The following is a 22169-nucleotide window of genomic DNA, read 5'->3' as shown; positions in this document are numbered from 1 at the left end:
TGCCATTGGTTTCAATTGAGCGGCATGAGCCAATGGAATTGAATTAGTTTCAGAAAATTGACGAATCACCCAAGCGAATTCAATTGTGCGTGGTTTCGCCAACACACCTGCCGTGATGGAGCACCAACTGCGGCGCTCACGGCGGCAACTCATGCGGGCGCAGCAGTTGGCCGAAGCACGCCCGGAGAGAGTAAAACGATCAAAGATTCAAGACTCGACAGCGATATCGACTCCGGAATCCGTGAAGACCAAGCCGTCGTCCTCCAAAGGAAAGCTCAACCGTACCCTTGGGTCCAAGGACTCACATTGTGACGACTCCTCGAACGACAACGTATTCAACGATATGCCTGCTAAAAAATCCACCTCGTCAGCTCTTCATGAAGAATCCAACGCTCCTGACTCCACGTTCGCCATGGGCAATCGCCATGCCACAGACTACTTTTCGTCCCGCAGGATTCGTGCGTACAGTCTGGCGGTCCATACAACCTCACCAGTCGTTCAACTACTAGGCAAGAAGACCAAAGACGACAAGAAGGCTACAGTGCTGGCTCAGTTGGATGCCGACGAGGTCCGCGATGCGCTTCGCGTTTGGGATGCGATGAGCAACGATCGCCTTGTTCCGAAGCAACTAGCAGTCTATTCTACGCATCTCAGACAATGGGAACACCAACTTTTCGCCGGTTTCAATTTACTATTTACTGGACTAGGCTCGAAGTTGCATCTGCTCCAGGTAGACCATCCGCCTTGGCTTAGCACGAGGCACATGTTGACCTGGTAGACGTTTGCAACCACCTTGATTAGCGTGCACGTACTCGAGATCCATGGGTACCTTCCGTCCGTGTCGATCCGATTTGTGCTTACGACTTTATATGCAAATGTAAGTTCGTTCGAGCGTAGTCGCGATGGCTAACCGGTGTCCGAAGCTATTCAAGCGGAAGCCAACACCGAATCGGACCTTGGAGGAACAGGTGGCTTTCATCCACTGCTCTGAACTTTGCCCACCGGTTCGCCATGTCTAGTGCCTGGAATTCGTCCATCTGATGCACACGTCCCCCGCTTCCGCGTCCCTGTGCCTTGTTATCCACTCCCTCGACGGCGTCTCCCTCCGTGGACCAGACACTCAGCGCGCGCTCAGCATCCTCGCCGCCTGTCGATACATTCACGTGGCCGCGAGCGTCGACCACGTGAACGCGGCCTCGTTGTGGGAAGAATCGGACATGAAGCGATTTGGGTGGCTGGAACACATCGTGCACACTTATGCTCCGTATACCCAAGAAACGCTGGTCACGACGTGGGGCAACAAGGGGAAGGCCGGGAGACACGCCCCCACGGCACTCAGTGGGATCAAGTACATCTTGGAGAGCCTCACGCCGACAGACTTAGCCGTGCTGCGGGCGCTTGGGGCGGAGCAGCTGCAAACCGGCGGTGCCATGGTCGATTCAAAGCCGTTCGTGGACCTGTGCCGCAAAAAGATGCTCGTGAGCTCGTTGCAAGCCATGCGGAATTCGATCGCATGTTTGAAAGAACACGGCCTTGTCGCGACCAACAAAATCGATCAGTTGCGCATTCCATTTAGCGACCTGACGATTCAACACACCATTCTCGGCCACAGGCCCATCGATGCACTCGACCACGACAAGCAAGGCGATCCCATGGATGACGACAACATCACGGAGCCAAGCTCCAGCCAAGCAGAGTAGAAAATTAGGCATTCGCTATAAAATACTCAGCGTGGTTTTAGGAGGCGTGATACTCGGGAGGCCGCCAGCGCCCTTGGGTGTTTAGTTGCCAGCGACTCCCTTGGATGGTTAGTTGCCATCGCTTCGATAAATGCCTTGCTGTGAATTTCTTGCGAGAGGAGCCGACGGAATACTCCATTAACACTGTGTCTCTCGTTTCCCCGGAGATACCATGTCTCCTGGCTATCACCTCTGTCTCGAGGCGTTTTGGAGATTGGTGTCCAAAGGACAATGCAGTGGAAGGATGCGACGTGATTTATATGATACGATATGATACGAGTGGTTTGCGACAATAGCTGAGCCTGTAATCTGCTGCGGTGGTGGAGTGAGCCCGTCCCAAAATCGGCTAGTCCCCAACGGCTTGGAACTTCAGCGCGACTGGTTTGGCAATGTTTCGCAAGACCTTGGTCGCGTTTTCAAACCCGAGGTCTGTCACTTTCATTGTGCCGATTTCGACGAGGACATCACCGACAGCGACTCGGCGCAGCCCAGCGCAAGTGTTGCGGCCAGTCTTGCGAGTCACCACCGGCACCGGCCCGGACTCAGTCAGGAGTTCCTTGACCGTCAGTCCAAACGGCCCGTCACTCCACTGGACGCAGTACATACTGGCCTCATCCAATTTCATCAATGCGGCTTGATGGGAGGTCGAGTCGGCGGCGCCTTGTGCGGCAGCGACGGCATCTGCAGGACCCGCCACTTGACGGAACCGGAGCACAGCTGGCTTCGGCACTGATTTTATGAAGCTCATTGCGGCGTCAAACCCCAAGTCCCCGCATGCTTTTTCGTTGATCATGACGAGCTCGTCTCCTGGCGCGACGAGCGCCAAGTGCGGGGATGTGCCTTTGCCCGTCAATCGCTTCACGTAAGGAATCGCAGTCTGCGTTGTGATGCCGAGAGTCATGCCCAGATTGCCCTCCTCCCACAAAAATTCGTATTCGGATGGCTCAAGTGGAGGGAGCATGGGCGAGTTGTCTTCGGGGAGGTCGTGTGCCCGTCGAAACCGCATGCAAATGGGTTTCTTCAGGTCCTTGAGCATCCCCATGAGTGCCGGCATCTTGTACTCTCGTGTTTGGTTGGCGTTGATGTAGACCAGGATGTCACCTTCCGAGACAAACTTGGACGCAGTTGACACGTGCGACGACACGCGCTTGACAATGGGCATGCGGTGCGTAGGGTCTTCTACTAGCACGAGGCCCAGCGCGCCGCCTTCCCACATGAAGTCGTACTCGTTCTTTCGAATTGGCGGCATCATTTTGTGGTTGAATGCGTCGTCAATTTCTTCAGAGAAGTCCGACATCACGGACGGCGCGCTGTGTCTGTCTTCGTCAATTGGTGCCTGTTGAAACGAACTTCGCATGGAGTACTGGTCGCTGTATTCGCTAAATGCAGATGATGTCGACGTGGACGCATGAGACTGTGGAATGCTGCTGCCTCCGCGGAGGTGGGGAACTTCCCGACGTTGCTGTGGTGCCGGGGGTGAAGCCAAGTCTTGTCGAGGATCGCGTGGCCGTTCTTGGTACCGAGGTGGATTGACCGCTGGTGAAGGAGGAGGCGGGGTCTCCCGACGAGAGGCTCCGGCAGACTCGTATTGAGCACGTTGCTGTTGCAAGCGCATATGTAGTTCGTGCGTGGATGGCACGTCGTGTGGACTCGGCTGATGCTGTCGGGGAATCGGAGGTTGCTGGGAAATGTGCTGACGCTGCGTGGGTTGTTGTCCGTATGGTCCCGGTACTGGAGCTTGTTGTCGCAAGGAGGAAGCCTGTTGCTGGGATGGCATGTGCATTCGGCTCTGATCTTGCAATGATGGATGCTGAGGAGACGGCGGCAACCTGGATGAGCGGGACTTTACCACGGATGTTTGTTGCTGCTGTGGATATGAAGGCTGTATGTACTGCGGCGGCTGTCGGCTGTGTGGCAATGGGGATGTGTTTTGAAAACCCTGTCGCGATGGAGCTGCGTGGGTCGTGATAACCTGTGACCTGTGGACACTGTTCATGTTCTGGTATTCATTTCCAGTCGTGAGCCTGTTCAGCCGCTGCTTCACTTGCTCCATGCGTTGGTTCATGTCGTCCGCCATGGCTTTAGCGGCGTTGTCAGCGGTAAAGTCTGGTGTTCCTGGGAATGGACTTCAGCACCCAGTTCAAATCGCTGGATTATCCGGTCAAACTCAAAATACGTATTCTCTTCTCATACTGCATGCAAGAAAACAATTCATCAAGAGATTGGTATAGTATACAATTTCAAGTATTTCAAAGGCAATCATCCGGATAAAACGTGGGACAATTCGCCGTCTAGTTCGATTTAAGTCCGACGACATGTTGAATGCCGCCATGTGCTCGCAAGCGGGTCGCCGCGTACGACGCAAGCACGCCAAGCCTACGAACACCAACTAGCTGGTAGTTGTAGTGTTGTCAAATGCAGCAGATGCTCTCGTTCGTCTATCCCACCTCTCGAGGTTGACGCCAAAGTCCAATCAACTGTCCCTCTCCACTCGACTCTTGGGGCATCCTGCCCGGAGATGTTGACCAAATTCCTGCACCGATGGTTTGGGCACTATAACATTATCGTGATTCGAGGTACGGCGTCGTCGACGTGGCATCCCAGCGCAATTAGGTTTTGGCTAGGTTGACCATGGTCTACCCCACCGAGCTTGGACAGGAACGTGATGGTTTGGCGCAGCTCAGGACAACTGGATGGCGATGTCCTCACATCAGGCAGCTATCACCCCACGAGCGCTATAAGATTCCGATATCGTGATACGGCTATTGAACCACGTGCGCTCCTCCAGGTCGAGCAAAGTCCAAGATATGACATGATTGTCATGGGTGGCAATATAGCATCAATCTTTCTACCTCTCTGCACCTGGATGAACGGAGCCACCACAATGCCATGAGGGTAAAAAGTCATGTCCACCATGGTCTTCGTTGTTAGGAACACTTGTGGATAAGTCCAATGAATTCCTTTGTACGCTTGTCAGCCTGAGCTACGACAGGCAAAGACGGTAACTGAGGAAGCTGGAGGCATCATGATGGCCAACCTGGCCAAGGTACACTACAGCGGTGCAGACATCGAGCATACATCCACGACACTCCCATCGGAACAACACAGTATCACGTCATCGACATGATCACGCAGAAGCCAACGGTAACCAACTCACCGCCCTTCTGGAGCAGGACATAGGAGGCGCAATGCTTCGTACCTCGACGTTGTCTGTCGTTCGCGAAGCGCCAATTTGGGACATCCAAGACAGGTTTGCAACAACAAAGAGCTGGTTGTCATCATGTGCACTGTATCATGCAGTGTGGTTGAATCATGCGAGGTTGAGGATGTATCATTCATAGAGAAATATCCACTTGTGTTGGTTGACAGGCGTCAACAGGGCGAGAAGGGTGTGCAAACCTCTTGCCAGCAAAAACTTCCCCACGTCGCAACACTGCCGACACCGCCAACGATAAGTAGCTCTCCTTCAGTCACTACTTGATAGGCCACGAACTTGGGTCGAGCATTTGCTACGCGTTGTTGGCGTTCCAGAGCGTTCACGGGCTGGGGGCCGTGGTGTTGTACGAGTCTTCGGTGGTCTATGCGGTGGAGGCGCACGTGCCATTCACCTCCATCGCCCATGGTAATGAGTCGAATTCGGGTGCATTCACGATGAAGGTGCGATGTGGTTTGGTTGGACGGCATACCACGAAAGCCCAAGGCGTTCACAACCGTCTTCTCGACGGGCAGCGTCCAAGCAACCCAGAGTTGCAAAGATTTTGTCGGGGAGTTGCAGCAATTGGCGAGAACATCGGCACTTACGTCATACGTGGCCGACACACAAAATGCAGAGCCATGCCTTATCAACCGCTAAATCCTTCCTGATTGACTAGTTTTTGTGGCATATCCCGCTAGCGGCATCGTCTAGAGTCGCCTCGAGTCCATAGTGCTCGTGTCAGACTCCTACCTAGCCGCTGACCCTCGAATACGCTACATGAAAGGGAACCTTTGACATTGCATGTCTCGATGGGAACGGTGGATGTCGAGGCAGAAAGCGGTCGAGGCACATACGAAGTACACAAAGTGGTGTATGAATTGGAATGATTAAACGTTAGTCATGCAAACAAGCTAAAAGTCGCCGCCAAAGTCGGCACCGCCACCTCCTCCGCCGTAGTCTCCACCGCCGTAATCGCCACCGCCGTAGTTGCCACCGTAATCGCCATGGTTGTGATGGCCATCGGCCAAAGCCTCACCGATGAGGACACCACCGACAATCCCTGCCGTGGCACCAATGGCGGCACCGGCCGCCATGTTGCCACCTCCGTATCCGTAGCCGCCACCATAGCCGCCACCGTAGCCATAAGGCTGCTGGACGACCACTGGCGGCTGGGATACGTACGCGACGCCGCCCGATGGAACGTAGACAGGCTCGGCTTCGACCACCCTGCCGCAGCAGCAGCGCCAGATGACCAAGGTGAGCGCGATGGCCCCGATGCCGACTAAAATCCATACCCAGAACGGCGTTCCGGACGACGGCTTGGAGATGGGAGTTGGGTCCGAGTCACACCCGCACGATGCAGCGTTGATTGGAATCACACAACGTGCTGCTGGAGGGCAGCAGCACGCTTGTTTGACGCCGCCGCTGAGCCATGGGCCACAATATTTGCCTGGAAGGCCCTTGAACGCGTCGCCGCACTGGGAGGGGTCGTTGGCGCAGCGCTGGCATGCAGACGTGCCGGGGAACGGTGTCATGGCCGGCGTCGTCTGTGCCGATACGGAGAGCGAGCACAGGGTGAAGCACAGGGCTGCCACGAACAGCATGATGCGTCGGTATTCCCCCATTCCGTCGGGTTGATCTTGTTGGTTGCGAGAATTTGGAATTGCGAAACTGTTTATCGAAGAGTCTTGTTTTTGAAGGTGGAACAATATAAAACAGGACGGTGCGCAGGTGACCACAGCCACCGGGTTCACTCCGCCAGGGAGAGCTTGATGCACGGAGTTTGACGAATGGCTATGCATGCCGAACTTGGCATGGACATCAGGTGGATTTGAATTGTTGCCTCGTCGAAATATGCCATTCGCTGGTCTGGCAGGATTCCAAGTGTTACGACGTCGTCGAGAGCGTATCGAATCTCCGTCTCGCAGATTCAACAGTAAAATGTACTCACTGTCAATCCCAGCATAACCGCAACACCACGGAACAGATCTAGGTAGTCAGGTTGGTCCAAGATGGACTTGGACGAACCTCCGCTGAATGTGTCACCCGTTCAGCTGTAGGACGATGTGCCAAAGGCGTGGCGTGGTTGGGAGTCGATTCCATCGGCCTCAAGTCGCATCGCATCGTTGTGTGGGAGGGCACTTGCCTTGGTTCGACTTGTGCTTCAAAGTCTCGTGGGCTCCCTCCAAGCGAAGGCATCTTGAGAAGTCACCCCCGCGATCCCTAGACACGTTCAGCACAATTTTCATGTGCACTCCCCTTGAAAAACCAATCGCGACGAACGGCGCGGTCGAAACCCCTTCTATGGTAGTGGCGCACAGCGAGCCTACACCACCACTATGCAACCGGTTCGCCAAGTTCGACACTGGCATTTCTTGCCTCTTTTCTCGGCATCATCCTCGGGATGTTCATTCCATCCGCCAAGCCCAGTGGTGAAATCGTATCTTGGAGCGGGCCCCCAGGACTCTTTTTATCCGCGCCATCAAGTGCCGTGCACCCCCCTTGCGTTCGGCAGTCTTCTCGTTGATGGGTCTTACTCTTCCATTCTGGCTTTGGAAGCAAGACCAAGCGCATCAATGCCAAGTCCGTCGTGATTGGCATTCATACGAAAAGCCGACCTCTTCTCGACCCACCATGGCGCGTCACGACTGCTCATGACGCCAATTAGTACAACCAGACGAGTTCGTCCTTGGCCTCGTATGGTTTGTTGAGAAAATTATTCACGGCAGCTTCGAAATTGTCCTAGATCACCATGACGTAGGCGAAATGCCCTCTCACGCGGCTCAACCTGCGGTGGCTAAAGTGCTACGTAAGCCCATTCAAACCCTTGCGTCGAGCTGTTGGAACAGCACGTTTGGTGAGGTAAATGATGTGATGGGCCGTTTGGAGAGTTTGGAAAGACTGTGATCAAGTCGGGGGAGCTGGCCCCGGTGGCCATGAACTTGCACAATCCCTATATCGATCCGTTCGGTCTGCAGTCCGTTCGACTCGTCCAGACAAACCAACGCCATGGCGGAGCTCGGAATTGGGCATGTCGGCGTGAAAATGTGTGCCGAGAACGCAGGTAGAGGGGCCAACGTGTTGGCCACGTCAATTGCAACGACTTTGACCCACACGCGCTGTCGCACGTAACGAAGGATGCATCGTCCACTGCAACTTTGACAAGCGGCTGTGCCATTGAGAGTTCCTTTATGCCGCTAGAACAACGCCGATCGCTGGATCGGGTGCGCTGTCTTGCTGTCAAGCGCGACAAAACTATCGGCCGTTTTGAAGTCGGTCACCCGCGGCTGGCTCGTGTTCTTGAAGGACCCATACATTCGATCGTAGCGCTGCTTGGCTTCGAGCGACACGGATGGACGGGACGCCGCGAGGGCTTTCTTGACATGCCACGTTCGAATTTGGGACGATCGCGGTGTCTTGGGAGAAAAGCTCACCGAGTCACTACATCGAGTTGGTTCCATGTGAGCGATACCATCATCTATCAACCAGCGTTTGTCGTACCCAGTGTCTTTGAATTCAACGTCCCAGTCGTCATCCACCGACGGAATGGCTGCATGCACCGCTTCCAGTTGAGCGGCGTACATCACCTACGATTCACATTGTCACGCTCGCCATGCAAAGACCTGTTTCGACTCGGTTCTCCTTACAGCTTGTAAATCTGCCCCCGAATACAACTCGGTGTGCTGGGCAATCGATGGCAACAACAACAACACGTCGTCCGCCAAGTCCATCTTGCGCGCGACCGCCCTCAAGATGTCCAACCGGTCCTCTGCCTCTGGAAAGCCTATAAGGATTCAAAGCGCTACGAAATTTGATAGAAGTTCGTTCCTACCGCAGTACAAGCTCTTGTCTAGACGACCCGGACGCAGCAACGCCGGGTCGATCATATCAGGGCGACTCGTCGCGGCCAGAACATAAACACCCTACGCCAAGCTCCTTCCTGAATCTCATTGACGAGAAGATGGTGGACTCACCTGCCGCGACTCAACCCCATCGAGAAATGTGAGCAGTTGATTCACGACGCGGTCAGTGACCCCCGTGTTATCAGCGCCTCGGCGAGGAGCCATCGCATCAAATTCGTCCAAAAAGAGGACGCTGGGGGCGGCCGCCGCGGCCCGACTGAACAGATCGCGCACGGCTTGTTCACTTGCCCCAATGTACTTGTTCAGGACCTCCGGACTACAGAAAACGTCGGTTGATACGATTCCAAACGACGCTTGCGGAAGTGCATTCATACCCTTTCACACTTATAAAGTTGAGCCCACATTCGTTCGCCACTGCATTCGCGAGGAGCGTCTTCCCACACCCTGGTGGCCCAAACAGGAGAAGCCCCGACGGCAACTTGATCGGGGCAGCTGCATACAGCTTGCCGTACCTACACCACATCAGGTCCACGATGCATTCACGAAATTCATAAATGAGGTGTGCACTTGGTGGGCAGCTCCAACGTGTCTTTGAGCATCTGCCGGATGTCCTTGAGACCTCCAATATCGGACCACAAGACTGAACTCTTGAACAACTCGACGCCACGCAGCGCCGCCGGGGTAAAGTCTTGTAAACCAGCCATCAAATCCAAAGGATTGTCGGCGCCGGATGCGTGTCGTGCATGAATCGTGGCTTGATGGACGGCCCGATCGACGACTTGATTCAAGTCCCGTGCACTGAATCCCTCCGTTTTGAGTGCAACCAGTTGAAACTGGTCGTCCGCAGGCTCGTGAGCTGCACCTTTGACGAGTCCACGGAGTATGTTCTCGCGTGCGACAACGTCTGGCAACGGCAACGGTATGGGCCGATCAAAGAGCCCGCAAGTTCGAAGTAGAGGGTGCATGGACTGGGCCTCGCGAGCGGTGGCCACCACCGCAACAGTTTTCTTGGAACAGGCAGCTGCAAACACCGGCCATTTTGCCTTGCACGTCGTGCTGTCGACTTGGCTCAACGTTGTTGCGTGTTGGTGCATCGCATGTCTCGATTTCTTGATCAACTACGCGAAACAGAAGCAGCATGAGAAGATCCTGCTGCAGGCGATGCGCACGTACATCAGCAAGGTGCTCGGCAAGACGTCGGGATTGCTCCGACATGCCGGCAATCGCGTCGTCTTCGGGAGGCATCAGTGCATCGATGTCATCCAACGTTAGCAAGCACGGAGCCATGTGCATTGCTTGGTCAAACGCTTCGGTAAGGGTCTCCTTGACAGTGTCCATCTTAAGCCCCCGCAAGTCTCGACAAGACACAGCAACGGTGCGACACATGACTCCAAACGACAGCGCGCACTTGGATTGCAGTGCCGACAGCACGGACGTCTTGCCACTGCCCCTTGGACCGTGCAAAATGATCGATCCTGGAGGCCCCACACCCATGCGTGTGCGCATTGCGCACCCATCGCGTCCGAGAGTTGGGAAGATACGTTTCCACAACGCCGTGACGATGTGCTCCATGCCAGGAAGTTGCACGAGTGTGGCGTGGGGGTTGGGGTCAACTGCAGTCAATACTTGGCTGTCTTGCGGAGTGCAGGGCTGCAGCGAGATGTCGGTTGTTCGTGGGGCATAAAACCCGTCGCCCACAATCACATAGTCGTCGCGTAAGGTGTTTGGCGCTATGAGGACCACAAAGGAATGACCTTTTCGAGACAACCACTCAACGTGTAATCGCCGACGCACCTGTAGACGAATCCTCGGTGTTTAGAAATTGTGCGGTGACTATGAGTTGGAGGTTCTCTTCCACTGTGACGAGCGTTCGGCGGCAGAGCACACTTGGACCAACCGACCGACTCCACGCGAGAAACCGGTCGATATCTGTGATCGCTGGAGTCAGCGACGTCACGTGGACGCGAAGAGGAAGAAGAGGGGCATGCGTCAGTAGCCGAATGCGAACGTGAGATAACCACGTCAGACCGAGAACTCGCTGGATATTAGTCGACACGCCACAGAAATCGAAAGCGATATCGGTTGACTCTCGCACTCGGCCCACGCACGATAGCCTGGTTCTAGGAATTTCTTTATGCCTTGGCATTGCATACATCGGAGGAGCTTACTCTGGATCGGCAGAGTCGTCCCACAGCGACGCCACAAGCAAGGAGTGTCTGGCGCCACCCAATGTAGCTATCAACATGGGATGCACTAGGATTTCGCCTTGCTCAGTGTTCAAGTCGACCGGATTGCCATTGGAGAGGTAGGAAACGGATGGCTAGGAATGTTCTTGAGCACGACGAGGGTGAAATCAGAGTCGCACCTGCACTTTGAGAACGGGAGAAGGCGGTTGGACGGCCGAGTGGGCGTCCACGTCGGTGGCCGGTCGCAATTTTGGAGTGATGTACACCTCTGAGTTGGACGATAGCCGCGCAAATGGTCTAGATAGTAGCACATTCATGCCGTCATGTCGCCAGAGCATGGACAACCTTACATGTCCGAGGGAAGCCTGGTGAATAAATGTATAACAACATGCTCTTGGATACGAATGGGAACTTCTTGGTTTTGCTGGACCACGCAAACCTTTGGCAGGAATACCTGGGGTTGACATGCCCAAAATAACATTTGGTTGTATACCTGGCGCAGGATTTCAGACTCCAAGTATCCCGCGTGCAGCTGGATAATCTCCCAGTCGTCTGGTGATGCAGGCTCCATCTCAATTGAAGGGGCCACGGCGATCGACGGAACGACGCTGACACTGATCCGCAGCCCAGGCATTACGTCCAAGGCGTCTGCCTATCGGTGAAAACGGCGAAGACATTATCTAGGAACCTTTCAATCATGATGGCATACCAGGTGCACACAACGTGAGAACTCGAGGGACAGCTCCATGTCGGGACTAAAAAATTGCATGACGTGAGACAAGAATCCTCTGTAAGTGAAACATACCTCTGGGTGATACCACCAACCCACCCAACGTATGCAGTCTCCATGAAAGCACCGCGCGGCCACGTGAGCCGAAGGATTGTTGCACCAAGGTTGGGCTGTTCTTACACGAAATGAGCAACTGCCGCAATATCGGATCTAGTGGAAGGTCGTACATTCACGTGTTGCAAGTGATCTCGGACGAACGATTCTGGAAGGCTCACAAAGCATGAGCATATCGGGACGAACCGCACCGTCACGAACGCGGCACCTTCAGCAGCGGTGTGCATGATGCGTGATGCCGAATCCAAGAGTGCGTAGCGTTGATTGGGCAACAGCGTGAATTTTATAGCCAATCTGAACAGCTCTCTAATCCATCAGCCAATCAGGATGCTTAATTAGTTATAGCCAATCATACGCAGGTTGACGAAACGTTCGGCCAATCCGGAGACAGACAAGGCGACGAGCCAATCCCAGTCATGGACGAAACTTGAGAGCACTGCCCCATTTGAATGATGCACAGCCCAACGAAGGACGACGACGACGACTTCTTCAACCCAGCTCTGTTCCTCAATGAGAAGTGCGCAGATGCGTCGCAGTTTGCAATGTCATGGCCTATTGTAGCTACACCAACACGGAGTATGAGTTTGGCGACACCAGGCAGAGCCTGCTTAGTTCGAAGGCGGCTTCAGTACGGCATTCCTCCCACTTAGCAACTTTGCACGTCACTCAGAAAGTAGACCGATCACGATCTCACAGGACAAGTCGTGTGGCCAGTATCAATTCTGTTGTCATGGTGCTCTATGCCAAAGTGGCGCATGTGCTCACGTCGGACGCATTTAGGTTTGTGGTGTCGAACCGAGATTTGTTCCGAGACAAGGTCGTGCTCGAACTCGGCGCAGGGGCAGGGTTGGCTGGTTTCGTGGCTTCGCAATTTGCGTGAGTTGGGTGGTCAGCTCCAAATGCAGTAAATGACATCCGACTCTAGCGCACGCACCGCCATCACAGATGGGAACGACGTGGTCCTTCGACTGCTTGACCGGAATGCAGACCAAGCTTCCACTGTTCGAAATTACAACGAGCTCATCGGGTTCTAAATCCTAGTATAGGTGTGTGGTGTGTTCAAGCTGCTCTGGGGGGAAGAGGACAGTGTTATTCAGTTTCAAAAGGATTTTCCGTATCCCGTGGACGTCATGCTCGGGGCCGATGTCGTGTGCTGGCCCAACTTGGTGCTTCCGCTGCTTCGTACCATCAAGGTATCAACGGCGTCATCATGTGTTTGGCGCGATTTCGACGATTTGTCCTTCGTAGCATTTGATGCACCAGCACGCCCGTCCGTTTGAAGTGGTCTTTTATTGCGGGTTTGTGTGTCGCGCCCAGAGCACACAGGTGCTGCTGCAGGTGACCATTTTGAAGGCATCATCAGTCGATGTGGTAGGATTTATTCTTTGCGCAAGCGAAAATCATGGGCTTCAAGCTCTGGTTCGTTCCACACGACGACTTCCTTCCCACCCCTCGACCGGCCAACGTCACTTCCACGTACGAGATCACCATCAAGCGTTCATTCACACCTGCATTAGTATGGAACTCAACTTACTTGGGCTCTCGCTGGACACGACCGCGCCATTGGCCATGGACCCAGTCGTGTTTTGCGACAACCTTCAAGACCTTCAAACGGCGTGCTGAGTGCTGGAGAATATTCCCACGGAAATGGCTGAACTGAGTTCGGCAGCCATGCCGGAGTCGCCGTGGAGCAAGTAAACGTCACTCGTCGAAGTTGTGTACACAAACCACTTGAAACCTATCATTTTCGCCTTGAATGTGTCGATGGAGGTTCCAATTGGCTCCGAAGTGGTAACATCCATGCTGCTCATGTGTCATGGAGCATCCAAGCCTTCCATTAAGGTTGTCATGGTGTAAACATTTGGCTACAACTTTATCTCGACACTGCCTGCAATCTTTGAAAGACTGCTGTGCACTTGACCACCGTCCACGATCCGATCATTCCTTTTCCGACCTATTGATTAATTGTATTTTTGCGAAATTTTTAATTCCTCAAATATTTCGAGAATATATTTCATCCGGATACTTGTTGTCGTTGAAGTGGTCGATGCAGAAGTCAATGGGTGACGACGCGAATGCCGTCCGACTGACGTACCAGTCGATTCCGATGGGAGAGCGTGCAGCGCCGAAAGAATCGTCTCCGCGAACGTCTCATGTCCTTGCTGGTATACTTGCGGTCGTCTTTTGCGTGGTCGTGATCTTGAGTCTGTGGGCATTTGCTCAAACCCAAGCTTTCCGTGAACTTGTCCGGTGGGAGCAGGTACTCAGCACCACCCTCCCCCATGAGGTTTTCAGATGATCGAATGCATGCGCAGGACCATCAAGTGTTGGGCGGGCTTATCTACGTCCTATTTTACGCCGCTTGTGTGGTTCTATGGTGAGTTGCTACGCTTCGACGTTGCACATGTCACAACTCTCCTAGTTGCCCGTCCACAATCTTCGATCTCTTGGCTGGGTACATTTTTGGCTTTGGATTTGGCACTGCGGTGGCGATGGGCGGCAAGACACTGGGATCTGTTGTTGCCTTCTTGCTTGGGCGATATGTCATGCACGATACCATTCGTCGGAAGCTCACCGAAGGCCCGCCAGTGTTACGAGCCTGGGTGTGCCATGCATTCCATCTTGCAATTGGCAGCGGTGCTCATATGTGCGCGTAGGCTCTACTCCTCGAACGCAACGAGCTCCAGTTTGTCTTGCTGCTGCAATTCGCCTACATCCCTATATTTCTGAAGAACTATGGTCTCGCCGTCGCGGGCGTGCCATTTGGACTGTTTTTATGGACAAACGTCGTCATTGGTGGTGCGAGAACGTGGCTTGCGGTGTACATTGGCCATAGTACCGCGCATATCACTGAGATCCTGACATCGCATGCTGCTCGCGGTGATGCCCGCGTTGCCCAAGAGGTTTTAATGATCGTGGCGGTGGTGTCGACGCTGCTTCTTTTCGTCGTGGGGAGCTACCGCACCAAACAATACCTTGACGAACTGGCGGACAGAGAAGTCAATGCGCTTGTAGACAATGGCGACAAGGGTCATTTTGAATTGTAACGAATTTTGATGTCCTCTCGTGCATGTGCGTGAATGAGGTGTTCGATTGGAATGGGCACACCATTTGACTCTTGCCACCAAGCACGGACAGCACGATATCGCCAACACCTTCACGGCCGTCCCGCCGCTAGAGAAACTGAATCTCAAGAAGGCAGAACATCGGGCGACGCAGCTACTTCAGCACAAGTTCCATGTGCAAGGAACTCTCGACCATCCTCCCTCATCTACCGGAAGGAACTTCTATGGCGCCGCCAAGACTCAAAACCGGGAGCGCGTGGAATACATGCGTTCTCCACCTGGACTAGGAAGACACCAGACAACTACAACCAGCGACAAACCGACTGCATTAGGCGCAAAACAAACAAACTTCCTCGAACTGGCCGTGCATGGCTACACCATGGGGTTTACGCCTTGTAAGTTGGTGGCTGCAAAGGGAGCTCATACGCTGCCCACGTGCCATACTCGTTTTCGATCGTATCAATATAGCGATACCCATAGCGCTCGAGGATCTGTACCATTCGCAAGTTTGACGTCCACGTTTGAGCGGTCGACGTTCGAATGCCTTGGTTGATCGCCCATGCCATGCACGCCGCGTGAATTTCTTGGCAGAAGCCACGACGTTGAAACTTGGCCGAGATGACAATTCCCCACTCGGCGGACCCTGTCGAGGTGTCGATGACTCGAAACCCACTCGTTCCAATCACTCTTCCCGATTCCACCTCGACGACATCAAAGAACGCCCCAGTGCCAGATGTGTGGAACATGTCGCGATGCGTTCGACGCCGTTCCTGCCATTCGTCGGCAGGCATCCCGCACAGAAACGGAATGCATTGCATCGTGTCGTCTTCGCAGTAAATGGCGTACACATCGTCGTCCAACCGCTCCAAAGGCGGTGAGTACGTCAAGCGGGCGGAATGCGGCACGGTGTCAAATCCCATTGACGTCGGCGATGGCTTGATGGGTGTACTTGGAATCCGAGCTTCTTCACGTGTACCAACACTCTGATTTCATGCAATGCATCAGATTATTGTTTGACGCGTTGGTACCTAGCGCTCATGGGTTTGACTTTTCAGCAAATGCCAATTGAGCTCCTCCTGCCGCCAAGTCGTGTGAGAGTTTGGTGGAGTGAGTCTCCAAAGTTGCGCGCAAGTTCGATCGGGGCCTCCTTTGCTTGAATTCCCACTCCACATCGCGCTGTCACCAGCCACCCTTGGCAAGTCCGGATCGTCTCGGAGTTGGTCACGGTGGGCATGCCATGGGCTTGAAATACACGATACACGCCACGTCTTGCGGTAACATGTGCACCGGGCCTCAAATGAGTAGTCCTGTTCCACCGCATGAGAGCATATGAAAGGACGCAGTGAGGTAGAACGGAGCTTATGCATCGCTGTCAGTGTCCCAATACTCTGGTGGGGCATCCATGAATGCACAGTCGGGGCCACGTGCCTTGTCTTCATGTGTCGAATGCACGCGGCCATCGTGGAAGCTGTTGCACCAGTCGAACCGTGGCAGCGGTCGTGGCAAGGTCGGATCTCGTCGAAGGCGCTCCACACACTGTTCCCAGCGGCCTTCAATCTCCAGCGTGATCAATGGCATGGACTCATTGCGATGGGATTCGTGTTTCGAAGTGGACGACTCGAGTGTCGCCGTGCGGCCTGCCGTCTTTGGTTGTGGCACCTTGGTTCGTGGCGCGAGTTTGTTCTTCATCGTCTTGGGCGTTGTCGATGGCACATCTTGGACGCACGTTGTACTCGTACCAGGAGCACGTCGGCGTGACTCGACTTGTTCGTAGACCGAATTCAGAATGCTCTCCAAGGCATCCATGGCGACGGCGAGCCTTGGATTCAGCGCCGGCGTGGACATGGCAATGGCTTGTTCCACCAATGCTGTCAAGATCGATCGAACTTCGTCGTCGTCGGATCTCACGGGCTTGCTCGCGCCAATTAGCGGATCCGCCGTGTTCACCCGCTGCTCGTGCACACAAGGTGGGTCCGACGGCTTGGCTGATATCGTCATAGCGGTTTGTTCGAATGCGCCACCGTCGGGGGTGGGTGACGTTGTGCCATGCGTCGACGCAACCCTCTCGGTGGCGCTCGTGACGACCATCTCCTTGTCCTGAACCTCCAACGTCTTCTCCAACTTCGTGGACATTTCTCGGCGTTTTCGTTTCGGCGATTGGAGTGCGAAGTGCACATGCTTCTTGGTCGAGTTTGGTCTGGGAGGTTTGTGGAGTTCTGGTGCAAGCTCATGGTTGATTTGTTTTGGATGCTGTGGGGCAAACATGAGCAATGTCTTGACTGGCGACGTGGCTTTCATCGGCAGCGAACGGTCGACAGTCGGGACAGTGGGTTCTTTCGTCGCAGGTGGCACTGGTTCATCGGGGTCTCGAAGCAAGAATTGCTGAGACTCGAGATGAAAGTGCACGAGCAGCGTCCGTCTTGTAGGTTGGGGTTGCATCAAGGGCATCGCGCCTCGACAGACCTAGTCAACATGCATGTCGCAACGACTTTGGCACCGCCATCGTCCTACTTGGATGAGTTGGGCCGTCGGTGCCACGACAAGGTCGTCGTCCTCTTCCAAGACTTCGTCATCCCAGCTCATGCCAGGCAAAACGTCGAGCCAATTCGATGAAACTGCCCTCCACCGGCCAAATCATGGCAAATCATGGCGCTTTCAAGCGCCAGCCACATATGTGGCGAAGGACGAAAATGCGACAAAATCTCGCAGTCTAGTTTCCTCTAGCCGCAACATAAGAGCTCCGGAACGTTGCAAGCTTCCTAGTCCTAACCATCGATGTCACCGGAAGAGTCGCCCTCTTGTTGACGTTTCAGTAGGCTGTGTTGGTTATTAAATGACAAGTCGCCGCTGCATGACTTCATGGGCAGCAGCAGCGCGCTTCTGTTTGACCCGCTGAATGAGGATCGCTTGGTTCAAGATCTTCTTGGCGTCATCGTCATCGACGCTGTTTTCCCCAAAGGAGATCTGAGTGAGTCGGGGACATCCGAGTTTGCCCACACTTGTCCCGAGCTGTTGGATGCCGTGGGCCGTGAGGTAGTTCATTTCGAGCCCGAGGAACGTGAGCACCGGCACCTGGCGGCTTTCCATCGACACGAGCAAGTGCGCTAGACTTGAATCCGTCAGCATGTTGCCACCCAGACATAGTTCGCTTAATGCTGTGCACGATCCTTGGGTCAGGCTTCGTGCCAGTGCTTGGATGCCTCGCTCGCCTATGAAGTTACGTCGCAAGTCGAGCAACGACAGCCGCGGACACTCCATCGATTGCAGCAACTCGGCCACGCGAATCGCACCGTAGTCGCCAAAACTGTTCCCTGGCAACGACAGCTCGGTGAGTGCAGGGCATACGCCTTGCTTGAGGCAGTGGAGCAGAACGTCCGCCTCGCCATTCGCTTGGTCGTTCGTGAAGAGACACACAATCGATAGCCGCCGCAGATTTGACCATTTTCGTCGAAGCAAATGTCGAGCCAGCAACCCCACAATCTGTTCGTGGTCGTCATGGGTGACAACGAAGCGCTGCGAGCAGTGCCGGGCAAACATGGACCGTCGACCGAACGTGATGCCGGCGGCAAGCGAGTAGATCTCGAGTTCCTCGAGGTTCACACAATGGGAGAGGGCTACATGGCCCGTGGAAAGAAGCGCGCGAGCAGTGTTGCAGCTCAAGTGGAGGGATTTTACAAACGTCGGAGCGAGCTGGGCGGCAGTTCGATTGATGCCGCGGCAGCGAAGGGTGTCCAGGCCGCCGACGTACTCCCACACAAGCGTGTGCCAGATATCGCCACCTGTGAATGAAAAGAGTGTTGAAAGGGAAGAAGACGTATGGCTTCCATGAGTCGCAGCGTTCGCAGTAACAACAGCGACTGGTTGGGTTGGTAGAAAGAGGGTAGGAGCAGGAGGCCCTGGTGGAACAGATTGAGACGAATCGGCGGGTCTCGCTCGTTTTCTAATGTTTCGATTCACGATGGCCGCTGTCAGAGCTTGGACGCGGCGCGGAAGGCTTTGCAAGTTGGCGTATTCGGCAAACGACGCCGATTCAATGTAGAGGTACGTTTCAAGTTTACGTGCAAGTCCAGCAAGTGCAGTTCCAACTGTGGGCAGCGGAGACGACGACGACGCGAGAAGTCCTTCGATGGAGTGCATGAGTGGAATGCGGTTGGTCAAGTCGGCTGGTACTTGCCAAGTGAGAGGTCGCGGCAGCGTCGCTCGAAAGAGTGCTGTGTTAGGCAAGAGCGGCCCAGGCTGTTGCGGCGGAGGTGGAGGGTTCATGGCTGCAAGAGTAGGCCGGAGCAGCAACAGCGAAGGTCGTCGGGGTGCACGAAGATCGGGGTCCCAGTGCCAAGGTTCGCTCCATCAAGTATATGGACAACCACCTCCCCTTGTGTTTTTATGCGAGCACATAGCCACGCAACGACCTCCCTCGGTTCTGATTGGTTTATTTGACTTTTGTATGCATAGACATGGAAATCCGAATTGGTCGGCGAGGCGGAAATCGCCCGATCTGGTGGCGGCGGCTGCAGGTGAATTGTATTCGTTGCAAAGCTTTCATGTGGTACCTCGATCCACGGCGCTGCAACCTCTGGTTGTGTGGTAACGACATACCGACGCGGGTCGCCGAACGAGTCGTTCGAATCCATCAAGATCAACTTGCAGCGGTTATGTAGCATGGATCCTGATGCCACACAGCATGGCCAGAGGAATCTCTTCGAGCGACGATGGCGGCGGCTCAGTGAAAGGAGACCTGTGCCGTTGGCATGTGGGTGCTTTGGGCGCAGCCCGCTCTGTCCACTTCCCGGAGCGCTTGCGAGGTCGTGGTTGTCATGTTTGCGGGATCCAACACTCAAATTCCAAAAGGTGACGACATCAAAAATAGCCGGATGACGCAACCAACATCCGGATAATCATGACCCAGACGTCTTCACGACGTAATCGCCGACAGGGTGGAAACTCTGACACTTCGCAACCCATGCCGCTGCACCGAGCGTCGCATTCGCAAGTGCTTATGGACGGATTGAATTATCGCATCGTCCTTGACTGCACCGCCGGCATATCGAGCAGTCGTGGCCAACGTACCCGCTCATGCACGTCAAGCAGTTTGTCGAGTCCTCCATTGCATATGCCGCGGCTGTGGCACGATTCACACCTCGTGCAGTTGAGTCCAAAGTAGTTGGTTGACCATTCCGTGCAATAGGTTTCGGCGTCAAAGCCCTCGCTACAGATGCATTGACCGTCGACACAGCCACATGCTAAACCATTCAGACCTTCCACATGCATCGCAAGCGCCTTGCCCAGCGCGGCACTTTCATGTTGGCTGCCAAGGGCGACTCAAAAGGTCTTGGGATCGTTCCACTTGTTTATGCCAATGCGCCCGCCTCGTAGGCGCCACGTTGGATGCTTGGCCGGCCAGTCGACGCATGGCGCAACTCCAACTGGTGTTGTTTATCTCCAAAACGACAGAGCGGTGTGGGCACCTGGACCCACCAGTCCATGTTGGGTCACGGGCGTCATGCCGGGTGGACGTACAGTCGATGTGGAATGCTTCCTCGTATACCCAGTTTGGCATCGCGCGATTTCGAGGAACTTGACGTAAGCCATGGCATCTTCGCAGTACCCGTATGACCGAATCCCCACGGGGAGAAAAACCTCGGTTTCCGGGCAACGCAGGATCTCGGCAAGCATGTCCTTCGCGGCCGATTCGCGCCACAACGGAGGCTGCATTTACCGTCACGATATGATCGCTTCGCCTTTGGTCAGGCAATCCGCCATGAGCTGGTTCATGTGCAAGAGGTCGTTGTCGTCGGGTGCCTTCAACGGCCGAAAGGCCCGTCTGTGCGTCGCCAGCGCCGCCGACGACGCGGCAGCTCTGTAGCTCAGGAACACGTCGACCGACTGATACACAACAAGGGCACCGATGCAACCCAGGAGAATCCATCTGAAGCTCAGGACCTTCAACCCCGTCATGGCCATGCTGTGACGAGACGGTGGAGTGCCGAACGACAAGAACTGCGACCATGACGGACAAACATCCATGTGTACTACAGAGGGTACTAATCTAGATTGCATAGTAAAGTATAACGTTATCAAGTAGTAGTACTAAAAATTGCACCAGTAGCACACACTGCCACAAATTGGACAGAACGTTTGAATCGGGACATGGTGCCGATCGAAGCACTTGCCAGCGCAGCGACGACGTCACATGCAAGAGAACGCCTTGGAGGCATCTACTGTGTCCCTGCTGAGTGCACGGCACATTGTCGGATTGGGCGAGAACGACCACACTGATGCCCCGTCACAAACCAAACCAGGCGAGGTGTGTGAAGCTGGTTCAAGTGGCGACGGCAGACCCCGACCAAAACCGACTCGCCACGGTCAACATCTTCCTGTTGGACCGCATTCGGAGGTCATTGAAGTCATTGAGCTCAGTGAATGGATGGTCAGGGACGGAGAATCGCTGGAGAAAGGGCGGGCAGTTCGCCAGCAAATACGGACGGGTACACGCAGGACGTGAGGAGTTCATTCTGGTTGATCTTCACGCTGCGGATCAGCACCTTTCCTGTTGAATGGTAGCTCTGCCAGTCGAGTGCTTGACGTTGATCGACACAGCAGACTACTCAGTGACCGATGTTGGCAACCAAACGACCGGGCGACGTCTATGTACCTTGCACAGAGTCTGGGTTATCGGGTCCAACAGCTTCGTCACGTGCTTCGTAGTGTAGTGTAGTGTAGTTATGCCTCCATTTTTGCAACAGGACACATTTAATATCCTCCGAGAACTAATAAATTCATTTCGAGCAGTAAGATTTGAAATTCAAACTTGTACCGCGACGGAAGAAATGCCATCGGCTGGAAGAAGATTGACGCTCCAACAGAAGGAGGCACTGCGTGACATGCACAGAGCTCAGCAGCAAGGCCAAATGACCTTAGGTCAAATGTGTAACTGGGCAAATCAAGAATTTGGTTTCTTGGTTCATAAGAGTACAATGGCTCGCATACTTCAAGACTTCAAGACGGTCGGGCAACACAGAACTTCAGCATTGCCGACGCCGCAACAATCATACGCTGTAACTTAAAACTGCCCAAGTACCCCGAACTCGACGAACAGCTGTCCCAGTGGGTCGATACAGCAAACACGAACAACGTCTGCATTACTGGGCCTATGCTCAAGCAGAAAGCTCTCCGACTCGCAGCAGACTTGGGCATTGGCCCTTCTTTTCGGGCATCTCAAGGTTGGCTGCATAAATTCCAGCGACGCCACAACTTCTGGGTTCATCGCCTTCACGGT

The 22169-nt window shown here is 54.4% G+C and overlaps 12 protein-coding genes across 20 annotated transcripts; 6 read left to right on the top strand and 6 right to left on the bottom strand.

Annotated features, from left to right (window-relative positions):
• The first annotated feature begins 92 nt into the window (after window positions 1–92).
• On the top strand, window positions 93–1828 carry H310_05979 (hypothetical protein). Its single transcript, XM_008870861.1, has 5 exons — window positions 93–458; window positions 510–730; window positions 779–877; window positions 924–968; window positions 1020–1828. Exons 1-5 carry the CDS (start codon window positions 116–118, stop codon window positions 1698–1700), a joined length of 1389 nt encoding a protein of 462 aa, XP_008869083.1. The 5' UTR covers window positions 93–115; the 3' UTR covers window positions 1701–1828.
• A 148-nt stretch (window positions 1829–1976) lies between these two features.
• On the bottom strand, window positions 1977–3899 carry H310_05978 (hypothetical protein). The gene has a single exon (XM_008870860.1). The coding sequence runs from the start codon at window positions 3814–3816 to the stop codon at window positions 2086–2088; it is 1731 nt and encodes a 576-aa protein (XP_008869082.1). The 5' UTR covers window positions 3817–3899; the 3' UTR covers window positions 1977–2085.
• A 1903-nt stretch (window positions 3900–5802) lies between these two features.
• H310_05977 (hypothetical protein) lies at window positions 5803–6596 on the top strand. The gene has a single exon (XM_008870859.1). The coding sequence runs from the start codon at window positions 6184–6186 to the stop codon at window positions 6571–6573; it is 390 nt and encodes a 129-aa protein (XP_008869081.1). The 5' UTR covers window positions 5803–6183; the 3' UTR covers window positions 6574–6596.
• Window positions 6597–6658: 62 nt separating this feature from the next.
• H310_05976 (hypothetical protein) lies at window positions 6659–7768 on the top strand. Of its 4 annotated transcripts, none has more exons than XM_008870858.1 (3): window positions 6659–6928; window positions 6996–7637; window positions 7697–7718. In XM_008870858.1, exon 2 carries the CDS (start codon window positions 7000–7002, stop codon window positions 7369–7371), a length of 372 nt encoding a protein of 123 aa, XP_008869080.1. In that variant the 5' UTR covers window positions 6659–6928; window positions 6996–6999; the 3' UTR covers window positions 7372–7637; window positions 7697–7718. The 4 variants fall into 4 exon arrangements, with proteins under 4 accessions (XP_008869080.1, XP_008869079.1, XP_008869078.1 ...); XM_008870857.1 differs by having other exon boundaries at window positions 6990–7637; XM_008870856.1 differs by having other exon boundaries at window positions 6996–7768.
• Window positions 7769–8006: 238 nt separating this feature from the next.
• H310_05975 (hypothetical protein) lies at window positions 8007–12069 on the bottom strand. 5 transcript variants are annotated; one of them, XM_008870851.1, is made up of 16 exons: window positions 11942–12069; window positions 11790–11884; window positions 11694–11739; window positions 11478–11636; window positions 11335–11423; window positions 11164–11281; window positions 10967–11118; window positions 10593–10918; window positions 9972–10528; window positions 9366–9916; window positions 9173–9310; window positions 8910–9114; window positions 8768–8858; window positions 8583–8719; window positions 8437–8522; window positions 8007–8376 (listed from the first exon to the last, which is right to left on the bottom strand). In XM_008870851.1, exons 1-16 carry the CDS (start codon window positions 12053–12055, stop codon window positions 8133–8135), a joined length of 3108 nt encoding a protein of 1035 aa, XP_008869073.1. In that variant the 5' UTR covers window positions 12056–12069; the 3' UTR covers window positions 8007–8132. The 5 variants fall into 5 exon arrangements, with proteins under 5 accessions (XP_008869073.1, XP_008869074.1, XP_008869076.1 ...); XM_008870852.1 differs by having other exon boundaries at window positions 8583–8710; XM_008870854.1 differs by having other exon boundaries at window positions 8583–8858.
• A 179-nt stretch (window positions 12070–12248) lies between these two features.
• H310_05974 lies at window positions 12249–13760 on the top strand. 2 transcript variants are annotated; one of them, XM_008870848.1, is made up of 9 exons: window positions 12249–12345; window positions 12390–12456; window positions 12506–12561; window positions 12609–12704; window positions 12754–12829; window positions 12875–13021; window positions 13077–13154; window positions 13204–13304; window positions 13346–13760. In XM_008870848.1, exons 1-9 carry the CDS (start codon window positions 12278–12280, stop codon window positions 13449–13451), a joined length of 795 nt encoding a protein of 264 aa, XP_008869070.1. In that variant the 5' UTR covers window positions 12249–12277; the 3' UTR covers window positions 13452–13760. The 2 variants fall into 2 exon arrangements, with proteins under 2 accessions (XP_008869070.1, XP_008869071.1); XM_008870849.1 differs by having other exon boundaries at window positions 12249–12456.
• A 111-nt stretch (window positions 13761–13871) lies between these two features.
• Window positions 13872–14899, top strand: H310_05973 (hypothetical protein). The gene is made up of 4 exons (XM_008870847.1): window positions 13872–14088; window positions 14144–14205; window positions 14251–14431; window positions 14486–14899. The coding sequence occupies exons 1-4, from the start codon at window positions 13876–13878 to the stop codon at window positions 14873–14875; spliced, it is 846 nt and encodes a 281-aa protein (XP_008869069.1). The 5' UTR covers window positions 13872–13875; the 3' UTR covers window positions 14876–14899.
• Window positions 14900–15279: 380 nt separating this feature from the next.
• H310_05972 (hypothetical protein) lies at window positions 15280–15813 on the bottom strand (the record flags this gene model as incomplete). The annotated part of the gene is made up of 1 exon (XM_008870846.1): window positions 15280–15813. One exon carries the CDS (start codon window positions 15811–15813, stop codon window positions 15280–15282), a length of 534 nt encoding a protein of 177 aa, XP_008869068.1.
• A 439-nt stretch (window positions 15814–16252) lies between these two features.
• H310_05971 (hypothetical protein) lies at window positions 16253–17476 on the bottom strand (the record flags this gene model as incomplete). Its single annotated transcript, XM_008870845.1, has 2 exons — window positions 16253–17356; window positions 17405–17476. 2 exons carry the CDS (start codon window positions 17474–17476, stop codon window positions 16253–16255), a joined length of 1176 nt encoding a protein of 391 aa, XP_008869067.1.
• A 246-nt stretch (window positions 17477–17722) lies between these two features.
• Window positions 17723–19156, bottom strand: H310_05970 (hypothetical protein; the record flags this gene model as incomplete). Its single annotated transcript, XM_008870844.1, has 1 exon — window positions 17723–19156. One exon carries the CDS (start codon window positions 19154–19156, stop codon window positions 17723–17725), a length of 1434 nt encoding a protein of 477 aa, XP_008869066.1.
• A 680-nt stretch (window positions 19157–19836) lies between these two features.
• Window positions 19837–20972, bottom strand: H310_05969 (hypothetical protein). The gene has a single exon (XM_008870843.1). The coding sequence runs from the start codon at window positions 20898–20900 to the stop codon at window positions 20190–20192; it is 711 nt and encodes a 236-aa protein (XP_008869065.1). The 5' UTR covers window positions 20901–20972; the 3' UTR covers window positions 19837–20189.
• Window positions 20973–21027: 55 nt separating this feature from the next.
• On the top strand, window positions 21028–21639 carry H310_05968 (hypothetical protein). Its single transcript, XM_008870842.1, has one exon. It carries the CDS (start codon window positions 21084–21086, stop codon window positions 21393–21395), a length of 312 nt encoding a protein of 103 aa, XP_008869064.1. The 5' UTR covers window positions 21028–21083; the 3' UTR covers window positions 21396–21639.
• The last annotated feature ends 530 nt before the right edge of the window (window positions 21640–22169 follow it).

The sequence above is a fragment of the Aphanomyces invadans genome (assembly GCF_000520115.1).
Source record: "Aphanomyces invadans strain NJM9701 unplaced genomic scaffold supercont1.10, whole genome shotgun sequence".
NCBI lineage: Eukaryota > Oomycota > Saprolegniomycetes > Saprolegniales > Verrucalvaceae > Aphanomyces > Aphanomyces invadans.
Note: the sequence above shows the minus strand (reverse complement) of the source record. Positions and strands in the feature narration are given on the sequence as shown.

Coding starts and splice junctions, on each gene's coding strand:
- H310_05979 (XM_008870861.1), top strand. CDS start 116: ATGGAGCACCAACTGCGGCGCTCACGGCGGCAACTCATGCGGGCGCAG. Junction 731..778: donor CGAAGTTGCATCTGCTCCAG/GTAGACCATCCG, acceptor TTGACCTGGTAG/ACGTTTGCAACCACCTTGAT. Junction 969..1,019: donor ATCGGACCTTGGAGGAACAG/GTGGCTTTCATC, acceptor CGCCATGTCTAG/TGCCTGGAATTCGTCCATCT.
- H310_05978 (XM_008870860.1), bottom strand. CDS start 3,816: ATGGCGGACGACATGAACCAACGCATGGAGCAAGTGAAGCAGCGGCTG.
- H310_05977 (XM_008870859.1), top strand. CDS start 6,184: ATGACCAAGGTGAGCGCGATGGCCCCGATGCCGACTAAAATCCATACC.
- H310_05976 (XM_008870855.1), top strand. CDS start 6,973: ATGTGTCACCCGTTCAGCTGTAGGACGATGTGCCAAAGGCGTGGCGTG.
- H310_05975 (XM_008870850.1), bottom strand. CDS start 12,055: ATGCACACCGCTGCTGAAGGTGCCGCGTTCGTGACGGTGCGGTTCGTC. Junction 11,885..11,941: donor ATCACTTGCAACACGTGAAT/GTACGACCTTCC, acceptor GTGTAAGAACAG/CCCAACCTTGGTGCAACAAT. Junction 11,119..11,163: donor CTCCCGTTCTCAAAGTGCAG/GTGCGACTCTGA, acceptor GAACATTCCTAG/CCATCCGTTTCCTACCTCTC.
- H310_05974 (XM_008870848.1), top strand. CDS start 12,278: ATGATGCACAGCCCAACGAAGGACGACGACGACGACTTCTTCAACCCA. Junction 12,562..12,608: donor GTATCAATTCTGTTGTCATG/GTGCTCTATGCC, acceptor GGACGCATTTAG/GTTTGTGGTGTCGAACCGAG. Junction 12,830..12,874: donor ATGCAGACCAAGCTTCCACT/GTTCGAAATTAC, acceptor ATCCTAGTATAG/GTGTGTGGTGTGTTCAAGCT.
- H310_05973 (XM_008870847.1), top strand. CDS start 13,876: ATGCAGAAGTCAATGGGTGACGACGCGAATGCCGTCCGACTGACGTAC. Junction 14,206..14,250: donor GCCGCTTGTGTGGTTCTATG/GTGAGTTGCTAC, acceptor CAACTCTCCTAG/TTGCCCGTCCACAATCTTCG. Junction 14,432..14,485: donor CGCCAGTGTTACGAGCCTGG/GTGTGCCATGCA, acceptor ATGTGCGCGTAG/GCTCTACTCCTCGAACGCAA.
- H310_05969 (XM_008870843.1), bottom strand. CDS start 20,900: ATGGTCGCAGTTCTTGTCGTTCGGCACTCCACCGTCTCGTCACAGCAT.
- H310_05968 (XM_008870842.1), top strand. CDS start 21,084: ATGCAAGAGAACGCCTTGGAGGCATCTACTGTGTCCCTGCTGAGTGCA.